At 43.8% G+C, this 22,080-nt stretch overlaps 1 protein-coding gene across 1 annotated transcript in view; it reads left to right on the top strand.

The window, feature by feature from the left end:
• Positions 1-22,080, top strand: part of LOC309553533 (aldo-keto reductase family 1 member C3-like) — a 68,959-nt gene that overhangs the window by 16,290 nt on the left and 30,589 nt on the right. Inside the window, exons 2-3 of the mRNA XM_082254780.1 lie at positions 14,909-15,076; positions 17,656-17,772. Of these exons, the coding sequence (XP_082110906.1) occupies positions 14,909-15,076; positions 17,656-17,772 (285 nt within the window). The remainder of the gene's footprint in view (positions 1-14,908; positions 15,077-17,655; positions 17,773-22,080) is intronic.

Genomic DNA, 22,080 nt, shown 5'->3' on the forward strand with positions numbered 1-22,080 from the left:
TTGATCAAGTAGCTCATTGTAGAAGCGTATACTAAAGGTCCAGGTGGAATGTGAGGGTTAATTGTGAGATTGCTAGTCTTCAGTCATTTTTTTAAAATCCGAAGAAAGAGTAAATATCAACCATGGTCTCCACATGTCATGGAACGGTCCGCTAATTTCTTTTTTGATGGCTAGAGTTTCCTCCATTTCAAATGTGGAAGTCACCTTGTCTACCCAATTCTTAGTCGAGGGGACGGATTTGGAATTCCAGTATAAAGGTATAAGAGATTTGGCCGCGTTGAGTAGATGTCTCGTTAGAGACTTTTTATATGACCTATATGAGAGTTTATTGATGTGTAATAAACAGCTTGCCGCATTAAATTCTAAGGTAGAACCAGTGATATGTTTGATCAGGAGCACAACTTTGTTCCAGAAGGTTTTGATTATGTCACAATTCCACCAAATATGTAGAAATGTGCCTGTGTGAACTAGACATCTCCAACACCCTCCGGAGTACTGTGGGGACCACATCTTCATTTTCGCTGGTGTTATGTACCATTGCGTGCGGATTTTAAATGACGTTTCTTGAGTTTTTGTGCTCAGGGAGCATTTGTGAGTAAATACACAGGCCTTCTCCCATTCCCTATCAGAAATTTTGCGTGATAACTCGAGTTCCCATAATTTCTTATATTTGTCGTCAAAATTCGGCAACGGGGCTATAAGCCACTGATAGGTCATCGATGTCGTTTTCGATATTGGGGACTGTCTCTCACATATCCTCTCAAAAGCAGTTAGTTGTCTAGCCCACAAAGTTTTCTTTTTGTTATTTTGAACAAAGCTGTGCAGCTGGATATAATTCCACTGGTTCAATGAGATGTTTTGGGGTTTTAGGTTGTTTAGTTCGTGAAGAGATAGAATTTTTTGATCACGAATGCAATGTTTAATGAGCAAAGGATTGTCAGCAGAGCACTTTATATTAAGACCCGGAACAAAGTCTGGGTTGTGGGAAACCGGAGTCAGAGGGCTCGGATTGGTGGATAAGTTATATGATTTCGCTAGCTTGTGATAGATGGTAAGGGTGGTGTTGATTAAGGGGTGGTGTTTAACTTCAGAAGGGAAGTTGTGAGGGTCTGTCCAAAGCAGGAACTGGGTCAGATACCGGGAGCAGTGCCTCTCCATAGCCACCCAGTCCTTTTGAGTTGAATGGCAGTGCCAGTTGATCGCTCTGGTGAGGTGAGTGGCTTGGTAATATTTATAATAATCCGGGACCCCTATGCCTCCATTGATCTTGGGTAATTGCATATATTTTAGCTGTATCCTAGGTCTTTTGTTGGCCCATATGAATTTCCTTTGAATAGTCCTTAGTTTCCTGAAAAAGGAGGGAGGTATTGTGATGGGTAAAGCGTGAAATAAATAAAGTAGTCTAGGCAAGATGACCATCTTTAAGATGGCTGCTCTGCCGAACCACGAGAAATGATTAACATCCCATTTACTCAGGTCATTAGTGATGTTTTTCAGGATTGGGATAAAATTGGCCTCATAGAGGGCATCTAGAGTTGGGGTAAGTTTGATTCCTAAGTATTTAAGTGAGGTCGAATCCCATTTGTAGGGGCAATTAGATTTAGTTAATTGTTTTACTTTATCGGGGAGTGAGATGTCCATGGCCTCCGATTTGGAATGGTTGATTTTAAAGTTTGATATGTATCTGAAGGTGCGGAAATGTAAGTTCAGTTTTGGAATGGAGATATGTGGTTGTGATATATAGAAGAGGAGATCGTCCGCATAAGCAGAAACTTTGAATTCTCTTTCTTTAATGCCGAAGCCATGCACATCTGTGTCCCCGTTAATATGTCTAATTAATGGTTCTAACGCCAATATAAAGAGGATGGGTGACAAAGGACAGCCTTGTCTAGTTCCATTCTTAAGATGGATAGGGGCAGAAAGGATGTTGTTCACCTTAACTTTTGCTGTGGGATTAGTGTAGAGGGATCTTATCCAAGATATCATACTACTTTTCAATCCTATATGTTCACAAATCATCAGCATGTAGTCCCAGGCCACTCTATCGAAAGCCTTTTCGGCGTCGGTTGAGATTAACAAACCTTCAATTCCTAATTTGTGGGCTCCGTGTATTAAGTTCAGGGATCTGATAGTATTATCCCTAGCCTCACGGCCTGGCATGAAGCCTACTTGTTCAGGGCCTATAACTTGTTGCAATAGCGGTCTCAACCTATTTGCTAAGATTTTTGCTAACAGCTTCACATCTAGATTTAGTAGGGAAATCGGTCTATAGCTGGCGCATGTAGTCGGGTCTTTATCTGCTTTCGGAATCACCGTGATGTGAGCAGTAAGAAAATCTTGGGATGGTTTATGCTGTTTGGTTAGTATGTTTAGTGCGTTTGTTAGGGGGTCTGTTAAAGAGGTTTCAAACATCTTGTAATATTGGGACGTTAGTCCATCTGGACCAGGACTCTTCCCATTTTTAAGATCTAGAATTGCCAATTTGGTTTCTTCTGGGGAAATTTCCTTTTCTAATGCCTCCACATCTCCATCTGAAATCTGAGGAAGGCCACTGTCAATGATGTATTGTTTCATAATTGAATGTCTGGAACCTATGAGGTCGCTGGGTCTATTCTGAGGGGGCAAGTTGTAAAGCTTCTCATAGAAAGATCGAAAGGATTCTGCTATCTTTCCCGGGTCATGTGTTAGTTTATTGGATTTTTCTTTTAGTGACATAATGTGTGTAGAGGCTTGCGCGTCCTTTAATGCCCTTGCTAGGTACTTGCTTCCCTTATCCCCAAATTCGTAGTATATTGCCTTTTTAAAAAAAAGTGATCTTTTTATTTTGTTGTTTAGGATTTCGGACAAGGATTTCCTAAGAGATAATAGTTCTTGGTGGTGTTCTTTGGTTAATGACATTTTATGTTGAGCCTCAAGAGTCGAAATTTTTGTGATCAAATCTTGGACCTGTTGCTCCTTCTCTCTCTTTCTCCTGGCCCCGTATTTAATGAATTCACCTCTCACCACACATTTGTGGGCCTCCCACAGGGTCATGGGGGAGATATCAGAGGATTTGTTTTCATTGAAATAATTTGTGATTGTAGTTTGAATTTCACTTTGTATTTTAGCGTCTATTAAGAGAGAGGGGTTTAGCCTCCAATTAAATACTGGTTTGCAATGCGTGGTTGAGGAGAGAGAGAGTGATATCGGAGCGTGGTCAGATGAAGAGATGATCCCGATGTTAGCGTCCGTAAGGTTGGGAAGGTCCCTCTGAGTAATGAACAGATGGTCTATTCTTGTGTATCTATTGTGCGGTGCCGAGTAGAAAGTGAAATCCCTGTCGACCGGGTGTAACGATCTCCAGGTATCCACCAAGTTCAGTGATCTTAGTGCTTGTTTGATTTTTTTCAGTGATTGGTATTTAATACACGAATGACCTGAAGATGTGTCCTGGAGGGGATTTAGGGGGACATTGAAGTCTCCCCCTAAAATAATACATCCTCTGGCAAAGCTTTTTAATTCATCAATAATTCTTGAGCAAAAGGACACATGTGCCTTATTTGGGAAATATACATTTGCTAGCGTGGTTGGACGTCCGAATAATGTACCAGAGAGGAACAAAAACCTGCCTTCTGGGTCTGAGTGTTGATTTTCAACTACAAAGGGTGCAGATTTGTGTAATAAAATAGCGACTCCTTTAGTCTTAGTGATGGTACTAGATGCCTCATATATTTTAGTATAGTTTTTGTCAGTCAGGTTAGGGATCTTGGGTCCCTTGAAATGTGTCTCTTGTAAGAACACAATTTGAGCTTTTGATTTTCGTAGTTCATGTAGCAATTTCCTCCGCTTTTCTGGGATATTAAGGCCGTTCACATTATGGGAAATTATCAGGGGGTTCTTTCCCAGCTGTGAATAAGCCATGGTTAGTCAGGGGACAAAGGGGTATTGGACACGGACAATGAGGGAAGGGGGAAAAGGGTAGTAGAGAAAAGGCAGAGAAAAGAAAGAAGAGAAGGAGGAAGGAAGAATAGACAAGTAAGTGGTATCACCGACACAATGATCAACAGACCGTGAAGGTGAGAATCAGGATTAGGTACAAATCAAAGAATTATTTAACTTTGAATGGATTATGAATAATATTCCCTACTGGGGGGGTGAGTGGAAGGAGTACAGTCCGGTCTGTCCGGTGAGAAGCCGCAAAAATTTGAACAAATTACGGACAACACGCCAGTCTGAAGCCGGACAACTCCCCATCCATTATTAAACAAACAACAAAAAAAAAAAAAAAAAAAAAGACTTAACGTAAGCCTAGATTCAATATATAACAATAGGCAATGAATAAAAGGACTGCAAGATATGATATATTTGGTGAATAACCAATGTATCCCTGGGTTCGTCAGTAGCGCCCAGGGACACACAAAAAAAAAAAAAAAAAAAAAAAAACATTTTTCCCTCAAAGGTTGAAGAAAATTAAAAAGGTACCGTCAAGTAGATTATAACTCCTTGAACGGTAAGCATGTTTATCACGTAACAATTGCTGTGATATGGGTCTAAGAACTTTTCAACATTTTTGGGGAAAATGGAGGGAAACGTCACCCAGAGAATTAGGGGACCCCCGCCTCCACATCCCCAAGAGCAGGATAATATTAACTACTTAGTCACATACATTGGATGAATCAAACCTTTCCAACATTGAGAAAGAGGGAGAAAGGACGGATAGAATTTTTGATCTCCATTGTTCCACGTGGATGCTATAAGAAGTTAGTTACAGTACCTTGGAGTAGACCCAGGGATATAACTCGGTAGGTATTTCAATAACGGTCCTCTGTGGAAGTCCCATTGTGGTTGTCTCCTTTTGCTGCAACCCAAACTATCTCGGAGGTAGGGAGATAAAAAAACAAAAAAGAAAGGGAAAACAAACCCGTTATGGGGCGAGGTTAATTAAGTCAAGTATCGACAACATGAGATCTGTCATTGCGAAAGAACATGGGTAGGCATGTCATTCTAAAGACTCAGTATAACTGAGACTCCTGAGATTGATATCAACTACATAGTGTCGGCATCTTGTGGCGAACTAGAGTATTGCAGGCCGTAAGATGAAGAGAATTCCATTAATGAGAAGTGGTAATATCTTGTAAGACATTATAGTAAATTCCTCATAAAGGCAAATCCCTGTGCGTAGGAACCATCCACAATAGTCAGTCAATCAGGGCTTGCATGTGAGTATTCCCATTATTCATAGGTAAGGTGGAAACTAGGCATTATTGAACTGGTGAGACTCTTGATTCTGTGTTTATTTCCACCTTCAAGAAGTGGTAACCTGTATGTTGACAACTTCCTGTGGACATAGGAGAACAGTACATCTACCCGTTATCTCTGTGAGTCTAGCACCATCCACTGGACAAATGTTCAAACATCAACCTATTAAAGAAACTTGAAAGCAATTGAGCAGAACCAAAAAACCAAATAAAAAGAAAAAGGGAAGAGACTTGCAGTCCTTTTCAACTTGAGTGAGCGGGATCAAGTGTGATCTTTGGATCTGGGGGTTTTAGGAGGTGAGGAGAAGACGTTGTGAGGATCTCTACCTTTAAATTTCTTTCCTCCATTTTTAGTTGCAGGTGACCTCATTGATGTTGAACATGAGGCTTCGTGGGTGTCACTCATGGATGTAGGCAACATAAATTCTGCATACCATTCTGGCAATGAGATTGGCTCCAAATTTAGGTTAGCGCAGAATGTGGGGAGATCGTCTGGTGTGCGAAGAAAAAATTGTTTCCCTTGATATGATGCCTGGACCGCAAAGGGGAATTTCCACCTGTAGGTGATATTTCTCTCCTTTAATGCTTCCAACACAGGTCTTACAGCCCTTCTATTTTTCAGTGTGATGGGGGAGAGGTCTTGGTACAATTGAATAGGTGTTTCATTGAACAAGATCTGTTCATTTTGCCTTGCCTTATAGAGGATTTCTTCTTTAAAGCGGAGTTCCACCCTGGATTTGTTTTTTTTTTTTTTAATACCCCCGGGACAGTCAGGGCTAGTGCATTCCACAATGGCTAGCCTCTGATCTGTCCCGGGTTGCACTTACCTGCAAGACGAAATACTTACCTTGCAAACGTCTTGTCCAGCGCTGCCATCTCAGATGTGGGCAGCTTGAAGCCAGCGCGTCCTCTTCGGCGTCTTCTTCCGCCTTCTGTGGTCCCACGATGCTCTGCGCCGGCCCCGACGTCAGTTCCGGGTCGCGCGCGTCATCCCTCCACAGCTTCTGGGCATGCCCAGAAGCTGTTTAGAAGGGGATGACGCGCGCGACCCGGAACTGACGTCGGGGCCGGTGCAGGCGCAATGATTCCTGGGAGCTATGACGTCCAGCTCCCAGGAATCATTGCAGAGCCAGGAAGTGACGACGGGCCGCGGCCGAGGAAGGAGGAAGAAGGAAGTATGGTAAGTATATTTTCTTCGCTACGAGGTAAGTAAAAAAAAAAAAAATATGCGATTATCCATTTCTTTTTCAGGTGACCCGGAGCGAGAAGATGGAGGTAAGTATAAAAATAGGGTGGAACTCCACTTTAACTGGGTGGTTTGAGAGGCAGCATATAATGTCTCTCGGAGGGTTGGGATCTGGAGCTTTGGGTCTGAGCGCACGGTGGGCTCTGTCGAACTCAATCGGGGACTCTGGGGGTCTCTCCAGAAGATTATTAAAAATGGAGGTCAACACTGGTCTGATATTCTCACCGCTGACCGTTTCAGGTATCCCCCTAATCCTGATGTTATTACGTCGTCCCCGATTGTCCAAATCCTCTAGTTGACGATTCATGGCAATAAGATGTTCAGAGTGTGAGGTGGCTACAGTCTCCAGTCGTTTAATAGCCTTATCTCTGCCTTTTCCTGCTCTCTCCCCCACCGCAATTTGTTCAGTGATCCTCAGTATGTCTGCCTTCAGGTCAGTTATAGCTGCGGCAAATGAATTTTTTATGTCTGCAGTTATGTCTGCGGCAAACACAGTCATGTCTTTAAATGTGAGTTGTCTGTCATAATGTGGAGAATCACCTACCGTATCCTCCGATGCGGTGATTGAATCTGCATCATATTCTTCTTCTTCCTCCTGTGTTGTTCGTCTCGCCATGTTGGAACCTGCTTTGTTCCTCCTCACAGGAGCCTGGGTTTTGAAAATATCGGCGATTCCCTTGCTGCTAACAACTTTTCCAGAGCGTTGTATTTTCCCCTGGGATCCTGCCTTAAGTATCCTGCCCATTGTATGCTGTCTTACATTAGAAATGTGGCTGCATGGAGGATGGGGAGTTGTCCTGTGACCGGCACTCTCTTTTTAGTACGCCATCTCCGCTGCGCACAGACCTTTTTTTTTTTTTTTTCTTAAAGTTATTTTAAGTGCTACTGTGTCAGGTGGGTGGGTGATCCAGTGTCTCTGTCCCCTTCTGCAGCCAAGATGGCGGACTGCTATGTTGTGGGGGTTGCAATTTTGTTGGGGCCTTACTGTGAGAAGCTGGTGGGGATGGGTAGGCAAGTGGGGCACCCCTAGGAGGAAGGATGGCCTCTGTACAATGCAGCCCCACCAAAACCCGGAAGTCGCGGCCTACTCCAAGAAAGGCCGCGGCTCAGGAGCCCAACTAGGCCGCCGAAAAACCGGGCCTTCAATCCGGCGTATCACCCCTCAAAAAAGTCCAGTGGCAGTACCTGGAGCACTGATGGGCCCCCCCGAGGCGTTTGCAGCCCTCCTCAGATGCGGCCTTACTCGGAGTCCGTATCGCGGCCGCGGGCGCCGCTTTTAGGCGAGTCCGCGGCTTTAGGGCCCGACTAGGCCGCAACCTCAAAAGACCCTCCCGGAGCCAAAATAGACCTACTGGTGGGCTCCTTGTGCTCCGGTGTGGAGGATTGTGCTATTAATGTCGTTCCCGGGGTGATCAGAGAGGAGGATTAGGCCGGATTAAATCTGCCAAAAAGGAGCCTCTCCACAACACGTCCGTTCCGGTCCTCTTCCGACCACGCCCCCCCTCTTCTTTTCAACCATCACTGCTGGAATATAAATTGTAGAGGTTGTTTCCAAGGATTTCTTTGAAACGAAACTCAGAACGGAACATCTGCTTCTGTTGATTGGTGGAAAACTGTTCTGCTCTTTCCTTTTCTCTCCCTTCCCACTGTGTGCCTCTAAATTTATATTGTAGGGCACTGCAGCAGGCACACTGGCCTGATGCCTGTTAACGCTGAACTGACTTGTGACTGCTTTTTTGAATAAAGAAGTTCTCTTTAAGCTCCCCTAAGCACTCCTTGCTGAGGTAGCTATTTGTATACACTGCTGCACTGCTGAAAACTTCAGGGCCCACACCAGCACCCCCTTTTCTCTCACTTCTCTTCAGGGTTTAGACACAGACACCCCCTTTCTCTAAACCTCTCTACTGGTTAGCTGGCTCCCAGATCCCTTTAATCTTCTGGAGTGGTCCCCTATCCTAGGCAGACCCCTGGGCAGTTTCAAGTACTCACAACACTGTTTTTCCTGGAAACCTCTGCCCAGCAGCTCCACTCTGTCCACAGCACTCTGGATCCCTTCCTGCAGCCCAGCTCAACCTCTGGCCCTCTAGGCCGACCGCCCAGGATGCACTTGCTTCTTCTGACAAGAGGAGTGACAGCCGTCAGCCTGCTCCCGGGACTCTGCTTCCCGCCAAAGATGCTCTGTCATGTGCTCCCCTCAGACTTATACCCCATTACAGGGTGCATTGCAGCAGACTCCGCCCTCTAGGGTAGATACCAGCCCTGGTGTGCTATTGGCTAGGTTTCCTCCACTGTCCAATAAGAGCCTTCATTGGACACAGTGGGGAGACTCCTCAGACTCAACAGACACACCTGGAAACACATGACAGCCTAGCTGAATGATCAGGACCCCCTGATAAGCAGACAGGGCCACAATATACTTTTCCTAGCACCTACCTAGGAGGGTGCTACATGTTGGTGGCAGTAAAAGGGTTAAGTACCATGCTTGGTGGATGTCCTTAAAAGCGGTATTAAACCAAAAATGCATTATATTGTAGCTTACCAATCATTATATGTGGTGGCTGCATTTTCTTCTCTCTGTTTTTACCTGGTGATCTGGCCAATAACATACCCCCTGGATTACTTTAACACAATTCTGTTGGAAGGAGCACAGGAGGCACAGCAGACAGCAGCATTGTCAGTCGGGGAGGGGGGCTAGTGTTAAACATATTAGCAGATTTAGAATTAGAATTTAAGCCAAACTCCTGCACACACGTTATAAGCAGTTACAGAAAAGTTTTTTTCCCTTAAGTGTTTTTTCTCATCCATGTAAACTGATACATTCTGCTGTAGCTGGAGAGCTGGAGAGCTTGTGCTTTTAAAAAACAGACTTGTTGGCTGGATCACCAGATGTCAATAGAAGAAAGAAAGCCTAAAATAAAGGAAACTAATGCAGCAATAACATCAAAATTGGTAAGCTGCAATGTAATAAATGTTTGCTTTGGGTTTAATACTGCTTTGAAGCCCTACATTAAAAAAAAAAAAAATTGAAAACACAAAATACCACTCCTGAATCAAAAGCCAATTTTTAAAGAGGAAACACTTGCAGTGAAAAAAAATGAAAGCCTTATCAATATAAAATAAAAAATATTCTTCTCAAATAAATGAAAAATCACAAAATTCCCCCGCTTGAATATAAATCCTTTAGGCCTCTTTCACATGGGCGTTCCGTATGTCCGTATATCACCCCATCTGTTTGCGGGTGATATACGGACATAATGCATGTCAATGGGATTGCAGATGTCAGCGGATGACCATCCCCTGATATCCGATTTGCGTCCAAAATCGGATGTCAGCGGTGTCATCGACATACATTATGTCTGTATATCATCCGCAAACGGATGGGATGATATGCGGACATACGGACCGGATGACACTTTTGTGTCCGTAAAAAAAAAAAAAAAAAAGTGCCGGAGCGGATTGAAATACGGGCCGCTCCGTGTGAAAGAGGCCTTTAAGAGCCCGTTCACACCAATACGACTTGTCAGGCGACTTGTCAGCCATCGCGGTCCATTGTGTAATACAGGAATGGTTCTAATAGGAGCGACACAAGTCGCTCCGACTAAGAAAAAGGTTCCTGTACTACTTCGGGGCGACCTGGAGCGACTTGCATAGACATTCATTTTATGAAGTCCGTGCAAGTCGCACCGAAGTCGCGCTGCACGCGACTTCACAGGTCGCCCCCTAAGTCGGATCGCTATAGTGTGAACCGGCTGTTAGAGGTTGTAAACCTATTTAAAAACAAAAAACAAAAAAACAAACCCTGTAAGACAAAGGCATAATGAGCTAGTATGCATCGCATGCTAGCTCATTATGAAATACTTATTTTAAAACGAAGCCCTCGCAGTGGCACCCGCACACCGCTGACATGGCCGACATCTTCCCCTGAGTTCGCAGGCTCCGGCACTGTGATTGGCCGGAGCGGTGCTGACGTCACTCCCGCACATCCTCTTAAAAAAAAAAAAGGAATAGTTGTGAGAGTTCAGCTGAATTTGCATGATTTCAAACCCTCCCTCAGTGTGAACAAGGGCTAAATTAAGGATTTTGTGTTTTTTTTTGGGGGAGGCCGTGGTTTGTAATGCTTCCTTCCTTGAAGATGCTGCTGTAGAAGAAACACTTCCTGTGATGATCCAGAAGCAGCCAGAAGAAGCTGCTTCTGGAATGAGAACTCTATAGGGGGGATTCTCCTTGCACTTTTATTCTGGTCCTCATCATTTCCCTCCATAAAATGTTTTTAACCACTTGACCTCCGTAAGATTTACCCCCGTTCATACCCAGCCCATTTTTTGCACTGCGTTACTTTAACTGACAATTGCCCAGCCATGCAACTTTGTACCCAAATAAAGTTCATGGCATTTTTTCCCCACAAATAGAGCTTTCTTTTGGTGGTATTTGGAGCACCACTGTGCTTTTTCTTTTGTGCTATACACACAACAATTACTGACAAATTTGAAAAAAAATATATATATTTTTTACTTTACATATCCAATAAAAATTATTTAAAAAATCAAATTTCTTCATAAATGTAGGCCAATATGTATTCTGCTACATATTTTTGTTAAAAAAAAAAATCCCATTAGGCATATCTTGATTGGTTTGCGCAAAAGGTATAGCATCTAAGAACAATGAGATACATACTGGTATATTTTTCTTTTTATATACTAGTAATGGCAGCGATTGGTGACTTATAGCGGGACTGCGATATTGCAGCAATTGAATACTAACTGACACTTTTAACACTTTGTGGGAACCAATGGCATTAACATAGTGATCAGTGCTAAAAATATGTACTATCACTGTACTAATGACACTGCCTGTGAAGGGTTTAAACATCTAGAGCGATCAAAGGGTTAAATGTGTGAGTAACCAGTGTTTTTGTGTACTGTATGTTGTGCTTTGCAGGGGAAAAAATCCATAATTTCCCTCCGTCAGGGTGGAGCTCTGCCTTGTTTACATAGGCAGAGCTCCATCCAGCCTCTGTTCCCAACGATAGGCAGGTGCCAGCAGGCATCCATTGGTCGGCACCTGCTGATCGGCTTCTGCTATGACAAATCACAGCATAAGTGGCATGCCCCCTACCAGGAAGTGTAGAATCACACATTAATACGTGAATCTGCAAAAAATGCCACCCTGTAGCAGTATATCTGCTATGAAGCAATTGTTAAGTGGTTAATGTCTTTAGGGCACCTCTGGCATGTGTTTTGTCAACCTTGTAGCATTTGGAAAATAATATTTCTTCTCACAATATTTGCAATTGGCAGCCTTGCTCTTAGCAGAAATTGTACTGTGGAAATGTTTCCAAACTCTAGATGTTGGTCTCACTATTTTACTGAGAGGAGGACAAGAGAAAAACTATTTACTGACCAGAGTATAGGTAAACAGTATGCTGTGAACTGCATAGAGAAGTACAGTGTTACTTGAATTGTATTCCAGGATTTGCTTGTCTTCAGCTAAGAGAGCTTTCAATAATTTAAGACTTTACATAAAACCTCAGAAATCTTTTATTGAGGTCTTCATGTTATATAGTTTGAATAACATGTCATAGATAATATATAGCATTGTAAAAGAACATATTTCACAAGTCTCTTTTTTTTAAATTCTCCGGGAAAAAAAACACCAAAATACAGCTTTGAAAAAAAATATTAAAAAAAAGTTTTTCTTCCCCCAACTTTTTTTTTTTTCCAGGCCTTCCCATCTACATGGGACAGTAACTAAAAATGACTGATGGCTTCCAATCCACCATAACACACAGTGGCTAAGTGGTTAGCACTCCCGCCTAGCAACACTAGCATTGTCACTTTGAATCCCAACCATGGCACTACTATCCTGAAATTTGCATGTTGTCCCTGTACCTGGGTGAGTTTTTCCGGGTACTCTGGTTTTCTCCCACACTCCAAACACATGCTGGAAGTTTGATTGGCTCCTGTATAAATTGGCCCTAGTATGTGTATGCCCCCCCTTTTATAATGAGGGGGCTAGCTCATTCAAAAGTTTTATTTTTGCCTCTCTAAGCCTGCTAGCCATAGTTCATAGTTCAAAGTGCATTATGATGTAAAAAAAATAGCCCTGAGCAAATCTTCACAAAAATTAGCTGGGACTACAAATCTTGAACTGCAGAATTAGCCTCGGCAGTCAGAGGCTCAACCACCTGTCTTTAACTGCCCCCTAGCCGCCCACATGAAAGAGGCCTTGTTTTATTAGGTAAAAATATGTACATTATTATCCCATTATATAATAAGGAGAATGGAAGGAGAGCCCGGATTAGTGTCTTATGCCATGCAGTGGAATCACGACTGCAGACACATGTAACTCACAGCATAGTTTACTTTCTTCTACTGTGCACATTTAGATATAATTGTGTGTATTACCTAAGAAAGTAGTAATGTCTGCTAAATGTCAATCATTTTGACTGTGGTTATGTGCTGACTCTTCCCACCAGCCAGAGCAGCATGAAAAAGAATCACGAATCGTGTGACAAGTTGGGAAATATGGTACTCATTGGTAGTGCCAAACAGTGAATTTACTCCACGCCAGGCGTTTCTTTCAGGGCTTTTATTTAAATAAAAGAAAAGTTCAGAAATGAATGACTTCCCATGCAGGGGGCTCTCACCATCAATATGACAAACAAGCAATATTCAGCCTTGTGGCTCTCTTTGCTGCTCCACCGCTCAGGCCTCACGCCTAGGTGCTCCAGACCATCTAACACACAGTCCCAGTGCTCATGCACAAAACGCTGTACCTTTGTCAGCTTGCCTTCTTGTCCTGAAGCTCCCAGCTGCTACATCCTTAAAGGCTCGAGCCTTTGTCTGTCCTGACCTAGACAGTATGGTGCGGGTGTGCACCTCCTACTGCTCCCTTCACACACTGACCCCGTCGGGAGGGTGGGGCCACTGACCTCTAACTCTGACTACTAACTAAAAATCCTGCCTGTCTGCACATTTTTATTCCTAGCCTAAAGTTCCACTTTAAGTAACACACACAGTTCAGGGATCTGGATCAAGTAAGACACAGAGTTCAGGGGTCAGGATTAAGTGATACACAGAGTTCAGGGGTCAGGATTAAGTGATGCACAGAGTTCAGGGGCCAGGATCAAGTAATGCACAGAATTCAGGGGTCACTCAGGATCAAGTACACAGTTGTTCAGAGGTCGACAGTTACTCACAGTTTGGAGCATTATCCCTGGGAGCCTGCTTTAGCAGTGTGGCTTTTGGAGCTTGCACACTACAAGCTTTACACTATGCGGTGGTTCTCAGGGCCAAGTCTGGTGACGCCCATTTCCTGGGAATAGACCACTCACTAAAAGGACTGTCCCCCGGAAATGAGGATGAATGACAATAAAAATAAAGCTGTATATGTTTGTGTAGCACCCTCCTAGATAGGTGCTAGTGAGAGAGTATAGTTTTTGGCTTTGTCTGCCTATAAGAGGAGCAGCAGGGAAATCTATATTGCTTTCTGCCTACCAAAGAGCAGGATCTGTTAGTGAGGTCTGCTCAGTGTGCTCAGTATGTGATTCATTAAGTATAGAGAGTGTTTCACACTGGTCCAATAGGGAGGCATGTTGGACAGTGGGAGGAAACCTGACCATTGGATACATAGGCTTTAAAACAGTCCTGGTGATTGGCAGAGACAGGCTGTCTCGGTGCATTCTGGGATACTGTATAAAAGCCAGGAGCGCATGTGCTGGTGTCTTTGGCTGGTGAGCAGAGTCCTTGAGGGAAAGTATAGGCTGTCTCCTCCTCTGTAGCAGTGGCATGTGGCATCAGGAGGTCGTCCTGAGGGTCAGAGGAATGGAGCTTAACCCAGAGGTCCAGGAAAGCTGACTGAGGGGGAGACACTAGAAAAACAGTATCATGAGTACAGGGGATCGTGTCAAGGGCCTGTCCTGAAGGGGGCCACCCCGAAGTAGGATAGTCAGTGGACGGGTGTCAGTGATCAAGAAAGAGGATACTAGGAGAGTGTCCTGAAGATAACTTTAGTTCATCAAGTCATCTGTAAAGAGACTTATCCCTAAATCCACCTAAGTGGCAAGGTGGCTCAACAGCCTGGCTGTATCAAGAGATAGATGTCCTCCAACGTCTTGTGCATAGTTAAAGGGGGCAGTGCTACATTTGTTTAAAAAAACCCCATCAGGTCTTGCAAAGACATGACGATAATAAGTGGGTTTACACAAACTGGAAAGCAGCTTACTGTGCTGGGATGGATGATTAGAAGGACCAGCATGTTTTGTAAACTGAGTGTTACAGATGCACTCTACAGTAAAAGAATATTTGTAAAATGTATATTTTAATAATGTAACAAAAAGATTGTCAACTTTACAAATAATACAAAGTAAAGTGGATCAGAACCATACTTTCCCTGTAAAGTATCACTGTCATTCTGTTGTTGTTAGGTATCCAAGAGTCTGGCTGAAGAAGGAGTGAAAGTGGCCCTGGAAGTCGGCTATCGGCACATAGACTGCGCTTTGATATATGGCAATGAGGTGGAGGTGGGACGAGCCATCAGAGAGAAGATTGCAGATGGAACGGTGAAGAGGGAGGATGTCTTCTACACCTCAAAGGTATATCCAACTTACAAAATTGCTTCCAGAGGAACTCTACCTAAAGGTTTTTGCAGCTACTTGTGAAAGAGCTCAAACATGTGCTGAGGAAGTACGGAAGCTCACTATGCTGATTTCTTCTTCTAAAAATGCTACTTACCTTGTTATTATGCTAATTGGGTAAGGTGTACTTAGTAAATGATGGACCTACCTCCATATTCCCCATTAACTCATTGGGAGCAACGTCTGGGTCATATACAGTAAGAGGACTACCTCCTGGGTGGGTTCTTCTGGGCTACACTAGGAAGTAGGAACCTGTAACAGGGTCACTCTCTTCACACACCTTTAATTGAGCCGGTAGATGACAAACATGAACGAACTCCAGTAATCTCCCCTCAGGTATTAAATATCCCCAAAATCACTTGTACCTTTACTCTGTGCTGTTTTCATTCATGCCCTGGGACAAGGCTGTGGCTGCCGTGGGGAAATAGTCAACCTTAAGGCGGGTCTCCACTCTGAGATGGACATACAAAGTGTACACTTGTAGAATTGTCCTCCAGTTAACTCTCAGGTTCGGGTGTCAACATACACCCCTCACTGTAAGGGCTCATGCACACTGTATCTCAAAGAAGCTGCTCCTACAGGCTTTTAAACTTTTCTGAGCTCTAAATTTTTCTGCCTGGAAAATCCCCTCTATGTTAGTCAATGTGTCCATGCACACTATGGCTTTTTCCAGAGTTTACAGGCATATGCTCTTACATGCAGAAGAAAAACCCCACCAAACTCACATTTCACAGCTCTAAAACATACAAAAAAAAATAGGAAAAATGTGCAGAGGGGAGGGTTTGTGAAAAAAAAACCACATACTCAAAAAAGCTCAATAAAAACGTGCAAAAGAGCACAAAAAAGCATAAGCTTCTTCAAGCTGAAATAAAAGCTCAAATTCCTGCAAGATCTGATTTTTTTTGAGCTACAGAGTGCATGAGCCCTAACTTCCATTTAGGAGGGAGACCATGAGCTTATGTCCACATCCACCTGTTCAGTGTTTGCCACTACCTTTCCCTGGTAGCAGAACGGGGCCCAGTGAGTGTGCACACTTACTCAACTCTTGACATGTAGTACTGCAATAGGATGTCTTTTTAAGTGCTGTCTTCATACCCCAATGTGCCTAGTGATCCACCAACTGAGACTATGTGTTCCAGTTGCTTGCATTACACTCCTTTAATAACTTCAGACCAAGCAGAAGGCAATGTTGAAAGCTTTACTTAGAACAGGTGCAAACATGACAGTCCAATTGCACAAGCAACAGTTCCTTTCCCTACATCCCTAATCTCTAACTCAGGCTTGAGGGCTGCCTGGCATACCTGCAAATGTAGAGTCCATGCTGGTGTCTTCAGGAGGACTGCACGTCCAAGCAATTCCCCTACATGTGGAAGGCTCCCGGACACAGGTTTGTAGCAGATTTGCTGGACTCAGGAGCAGAAGCACTCTCCCACATCTTGCTATGCCTTTCCTTTCTCCTGCAGCAGATTGTGTGTTGTGGGGCTATAGGGCTCAGCAGCCCCAGGTGTGTTGTCAGACTCTTCTCTGCATACAATTCCCAGTAATGAGAACTGGACACGAAGATAGCTTGAAGAAGAGCCAAGCAGGGCCTCCTTCGGGAGAGTGGATGCTGGAGGATAGGATTCCATTGCAGCAGACAGCCTGTCTTCCCCCATGTGGCTCGACTTGTCTAGGAAAAGCTCCCTCCTGCTTTTACTTGCACAGGAGAGGGGGCGGAACCCATCAGCAGCCTTTCAAACTCAAGACCCAGGAACTAGATTAACTCTTTCCCTGCCTGCTGGGATGGTCAAAAATGGACATGGCTGTGATGCCTTAACAGCAGATCAGCATATTACAGCAGGACAACCCTGGATCCACTGAGCAGGGGATTATATGAATTGAGACAAGACTATTATAACAAGTAAAGGGTAGATGTTAAAAATATAACATGCTGGGCCTAAGGAAGTCTCTCTTTAATTTCTTTATGCACGTGAACCCATTCAGCTTATATTCTCCAACAGCGGATAGTAACATGTAATTGAAAACTATGTGACCTTGCAGTCTTTCCAAAAAATCGTACCAGTAATCTCCTGCTAGAGAAGAGGTATTATACTCATCTATGTGGCAGCCCATGTCCCCTACCGTTACTTCCCCTCCATTCAAGCTCTGCCGCCTGCTCCACTTTCTTGGGCATTTGACAATTTGTTCACGTTGGATGTCTGTGTCCACTTCTGCTTGCTCTGACTCCTTTCTCTGACCCCAAAGTCATTGCCGTGCCCTGTAGTGAGGAAGGACCCACAGTGTGTGGCATTGTCAAGAATCTTACAGGGGGCTGCATCCTTGAAATGGAGAGAAAATAAGAAAGCCAGGTTGCTGGAGAGGTGTGTATAATGGCTCTTTTCTTGCAGGGAACATTGGGTACATTTCTGAGAGACTGACAGTGTCTCATTAAAAATATTTTTAAAGCAGTACATTGAAGTTACTTGTTGCCTGGGGAATGCTGTTTAATATTTGATTATGTTATGTGTACATGTTATCTATCAATCTTTAAATTGCAGCTTTGGTCCACCTTCCAAACACCAGATCAGGTCCGTCCAGCTTTAGAGAAATCCCTGAAGGATCTCCAACTGGATTACATTGATCTATACATTATTCATAGCCCTATAGAGCTCAAGGTAAGGTCATGCAAACAGCTTAAATGAATATAGCACTGGTAATAAATTAATAAGTGCACCCCTCTGTCAAAGAAAAAAGGGTATTTCTTTTTTTTTTTTTTCTTTTCTTTTTTTTGCTGGAGCCTGCAAAGCATTGCAAACGTGATCGGTGGTTTGTGGTTGCAATCCACAGGCTCCTGCAGACTATTCCTCCAGCTCCAGGCTCATATGGACTGGAGACACAGATCTTCAGTTACGGGGCTGTAGGAAAGTAATCAATAAACTATGACTGTGGTGATGTCATTTGTTGCGGTAGAAGATGGGACTTGTAGTCTTTCCATTCACAGATTCAAGTAATTAGATCTGTGATTGGATGATGCAGCCCCATCTTCCACTTGTGTGGCCTAGGCAAGGATTACGTCACATACATTCCAGCTAGATCTGGGGGAATACAGAACAGTTTTTATATAGGTCCAGAAAGTTACAATGTTGCTGCATTTTTCATGACACTTGTAATTTACAATAATTTTATTACAGGAAGTTGCCTCTCTTTCTGGAAAGAGCATACAACAGACATAAAACCCATCAGAAATACATGCTGAAGTGGTTTCTCTTATGGTGTTTACACCCATAACAATATGATCATTTAATGCACCTCAACTGATTGAATTGAATAAAAATCACAAAGCAAGCACCCTCCATCTGATGAATTTAGACCTTCTCCATTGGAATTGATAGTGTAATTTTGTTGATTCTTTGTTCGATTAATTTACTATACTTTTGCATACATCCCAACTTTTTAAGATGGGAACGAGGGACACCTATTAGCAAAAAGATATAGGCATAGGACACATTCCCTGCCATGCCACCTTAAAGGAGAATGATACAAAAAAAAATGATTAGTTAAACCCACAAGTGATATTTTTTACCACTACTATTACTTTATACTGGCTTCTGAAATTTAGAAATGCAGTAATTTATAAATTGGATGAAAGGTTTAGCACTGGGAAACACTTTTTGAAAGATAAAAAGTGCATTTTATATACAACTATGTAGATCAGACCAAAATTAGGAGGAAAGAGGGACATTGTTGCAAATCAGGGACAGTCGGGAGCTATGCTTATATAGCACCATCAAATTGCACAGCGTTTTACATATATATTGTACATTCGCATCAGTTCCTGACGGCTCTAGGAGCTTACCATTTAAGGTCCCTAACTCCCTGTCACCCCCTCTCTCTCTACCTGTCACCCCCCCTCTCTCTCTGTCACCTGCCCTCTCTCTCTGTCACCTGCCCTCTCTCTCTCTCTCCCTGTCACCTGCCCTCTCTTTCTCTGTCTCTCTGTCACCTGCCCTCTCTCTCTCTGTCACCTGCCCTCTCTCTCTGTCACCCGCCCTCTCTCTCTCTCTCTGTCACCCGCCCTCTCTCTCTCTCTCTGTCACCCGCCCTCTCTCTCATCCCCCTCTCTCTCTCTGTCATCCCTTCTCTCTGTCACCCCCTCTCTCTGTAACCCCCCCCCATCTCTCTCTGTCAAACTCTCTCTCCCTGGGGGGGGGGGCGTCGATACAGTTCCTCGCCAAGGGCGCTGGAGACCATAGGTACGCCTCTGCTTGGCACCCCAGATGTTTTTGAACTACATTTCCCATGATGCTCATGCACTCTGCAGTGTAGTTTTTAAGGTTTGCCATAACTGCTATAGACTAACACTCACCAATTACGGTATTTGGTTTTTGCATAACTCCTCCCAAGAGTCAATCCATTGCTTGCATCAGGGCTGAGGGCTCTTAAAAGGATTGCTGAGGCAGGGTGCTATAATGTGTTCAGAAAACTATGTACAGCACCCTGCCAGTCCCTTCCACCAACCTTTATCTGCCTTCATTTCATAGAAAAGCACGGAGACCCAGCGATGATATCACTAGGTCAAAATGAAAGTATATAAGGAAAACAGGTTTTATTTAAAAATGTTTATAGCATGTTGATGGAGAGAGGAGAGAGGCACCAGGAAAGGCAAAATATAAGCAGATTAAACTTCAGCTTTAAAGAATAACTAAAGGCAAAACTTGTTTTTTTAGTATTGGGTGGAGTGGAGGAGGATTAGAACACCTGTCAGTTTTTATTGCTGGATGTGTCCCTCTGTATTTGTCCTGTTTTGTTTTGGGTTGTCCTAAGAAAAGTTATAGAGGGGAAATCTTCCAATGGGGACACTAGTTCCGGTGACCTGGGGGTCCCCAAGATATTCCCTTTGAAGGGATTTCTTCTCACTTCCTGTTAATGCTATAGGACAGGAAGTGAAAGTAAATCTCCCCAATGGGGCAAAGATGGCAAAAATAAACCTTACAGGGGTTATAACCCTCCCTTACTTTAGTCAAAATGGAAATTAAAAGCTTTGCCTATACTTCTACTTAAGGTAGCAGCTTACTGAGAGAGGGAAGTGCATAGGTTCACTACTGCAGATAAAGCTGGTCATACTCTGCTACAATTTCAGTAATTTCCTCTGAATCAGCCAAAATTCAAACCTTAGCCGTAGGAGACTTTACAATTTAATTTATGATTTCCTCACAATAATCTATCTCCACCCACTTCCACAAGGCCATAATAAAGGTGTAAATCTAGAGCAGCTTAGTGGGGGCATCAAAGCCAAGTACACGCTCGGGAGTCTAAGTTCAGGAACAACATTACTAGGGACATTGGAGACTTCCATCCCATGCATTGGTTTACTATTTGTAGCCCATAGGCCTTTAGGAATCCCTTTGAATCTTAGGTTCACATCCATGTGGGCTGCGTTTGATGTGTTTTTCAGGCACATTTTGCGGGGCATTTTGTATTTTTAAAACCTTGTTTTTAATGCGTTTTTGCATGCATTTTTCATGCATTTTGCATTTTTTTCCTCTGTAAACATGCTGTAAATAGCCAGTTGCTAAGGAGCATCCTTAACAACCGATCAGTCATCAAAAGAATTTCCGGCAAAAAAACAATTGTGAAAAAAAAACGCATAGGTCAGGTCTGGTATGGATTTGGGCTGCATGCTCAAAAAAGGGACTGGTATAGATCTATACCAGACCCTTTTTTGAGCATGCTGTCCAGCGGGTCAGGAAAGGGACCAGGCCGCATGCCCTCAACATAGGGGTGCTTTGATGGCATGTGACGTCCCAAGGGGCAGGTTCTCTGGGTGATGTCACCAGATGGCCACACCCCATGGCTATATTAGCAATGGCAGACAGCGGAGCCGACACAATAGAGGCAGACAGTGTCAGAGGAAGCATCTTTTTTTATTGTTAGCGGGTCAGCGGCACCGGAGGAAGAGAACATCAGCAGAAGGAGAAGAGGGAGAAGACAGCAGAGGGAGAGGACAGCGGAGGGAGAAGAAACCACTGGAGGGAGAAAACTGGAGGAAGAAGACACATTGGAGCTGTGATGGGGGGCATTCTTCATTTTTAATAAAGGACTTGTCAAAAACAGGCTTAGGTTTTTGCAACACTACACTGCTTTTTTATTTGGTGAATGGGTAGGGGTACAATGTACCCCATATTCATTCACATAGGGAAGGGCAGGGATTCGAGGACCCCCTTTCTTAAAGGGGGCTTGCAGATTCCGATAAGCCACCTGCCCGCAGACCCCCACAACCACTGCCCAGGGTTGTCGGAAAAAGGCCCATTGTTCCCATCAACATAGGGACAAGGTGCTTCTGGGGAGAGGGGGAAAACCCCACTGCCCAAAAGCACCCCCTCTATGTTGAGGGCATTTGGCCTGGTATGGTTCAGGAGAGGGGGGGCGCTCGCTTGTCCCCTCCCTTTCCTGACCTGGTGGGCTGCATGCTCGGATAAGGGTCTGGTATGGATTTTGGAGGGGGGGCCCACACTGTTTTTTTTTCATTATGGCCTGGGGGGGTCCCCTCTAAATCCATACCAGACCCGAAGGGCCTGGTATGGATCCGTGGGGAAGCCCCATGCCATTTTTTTTCACAATTTGTTTTTTTACATCCCGCTGACAGCTGATGACTCATTGGATGTTAAGGATGTGGTGGCCAGCTTCCCAGGCCTGCTTCTTAGCAAGTAGCTATATACAGAGTTTTTAAAGGAGGAAAAAAAAAGTAACATAAAAAATCACATCACAAATGCAACATTTGCGTTTCTGTTGTGACCCCATTGAAGTCTATTTACATGCAAAACGCGGGAAAAAAGTCCCCGACCCTTTACAAAAATGCACCGGCTGCCAATCCCATTGATGTCAATGTGTATCATAGGAAACCATGTTAAATGGACTGTAGTGCGTTTTTATAAACTACAAAACACATTAAAAAATGCATATGTGTGAACAAAGGGTGACTG

The sequence above is a fragment of the Pelophylax lessonae genome (assembly GCF_965119305.1).
Source record: "Pelophylax lessonae genome assembly, chromosome: 4".
Taxonomy (NCBI): Eukaryota; Metazoa; Chordata; class Amphibia; order Anura; family Ranidae; genus Pelophylax; species Pelophylax lessonae.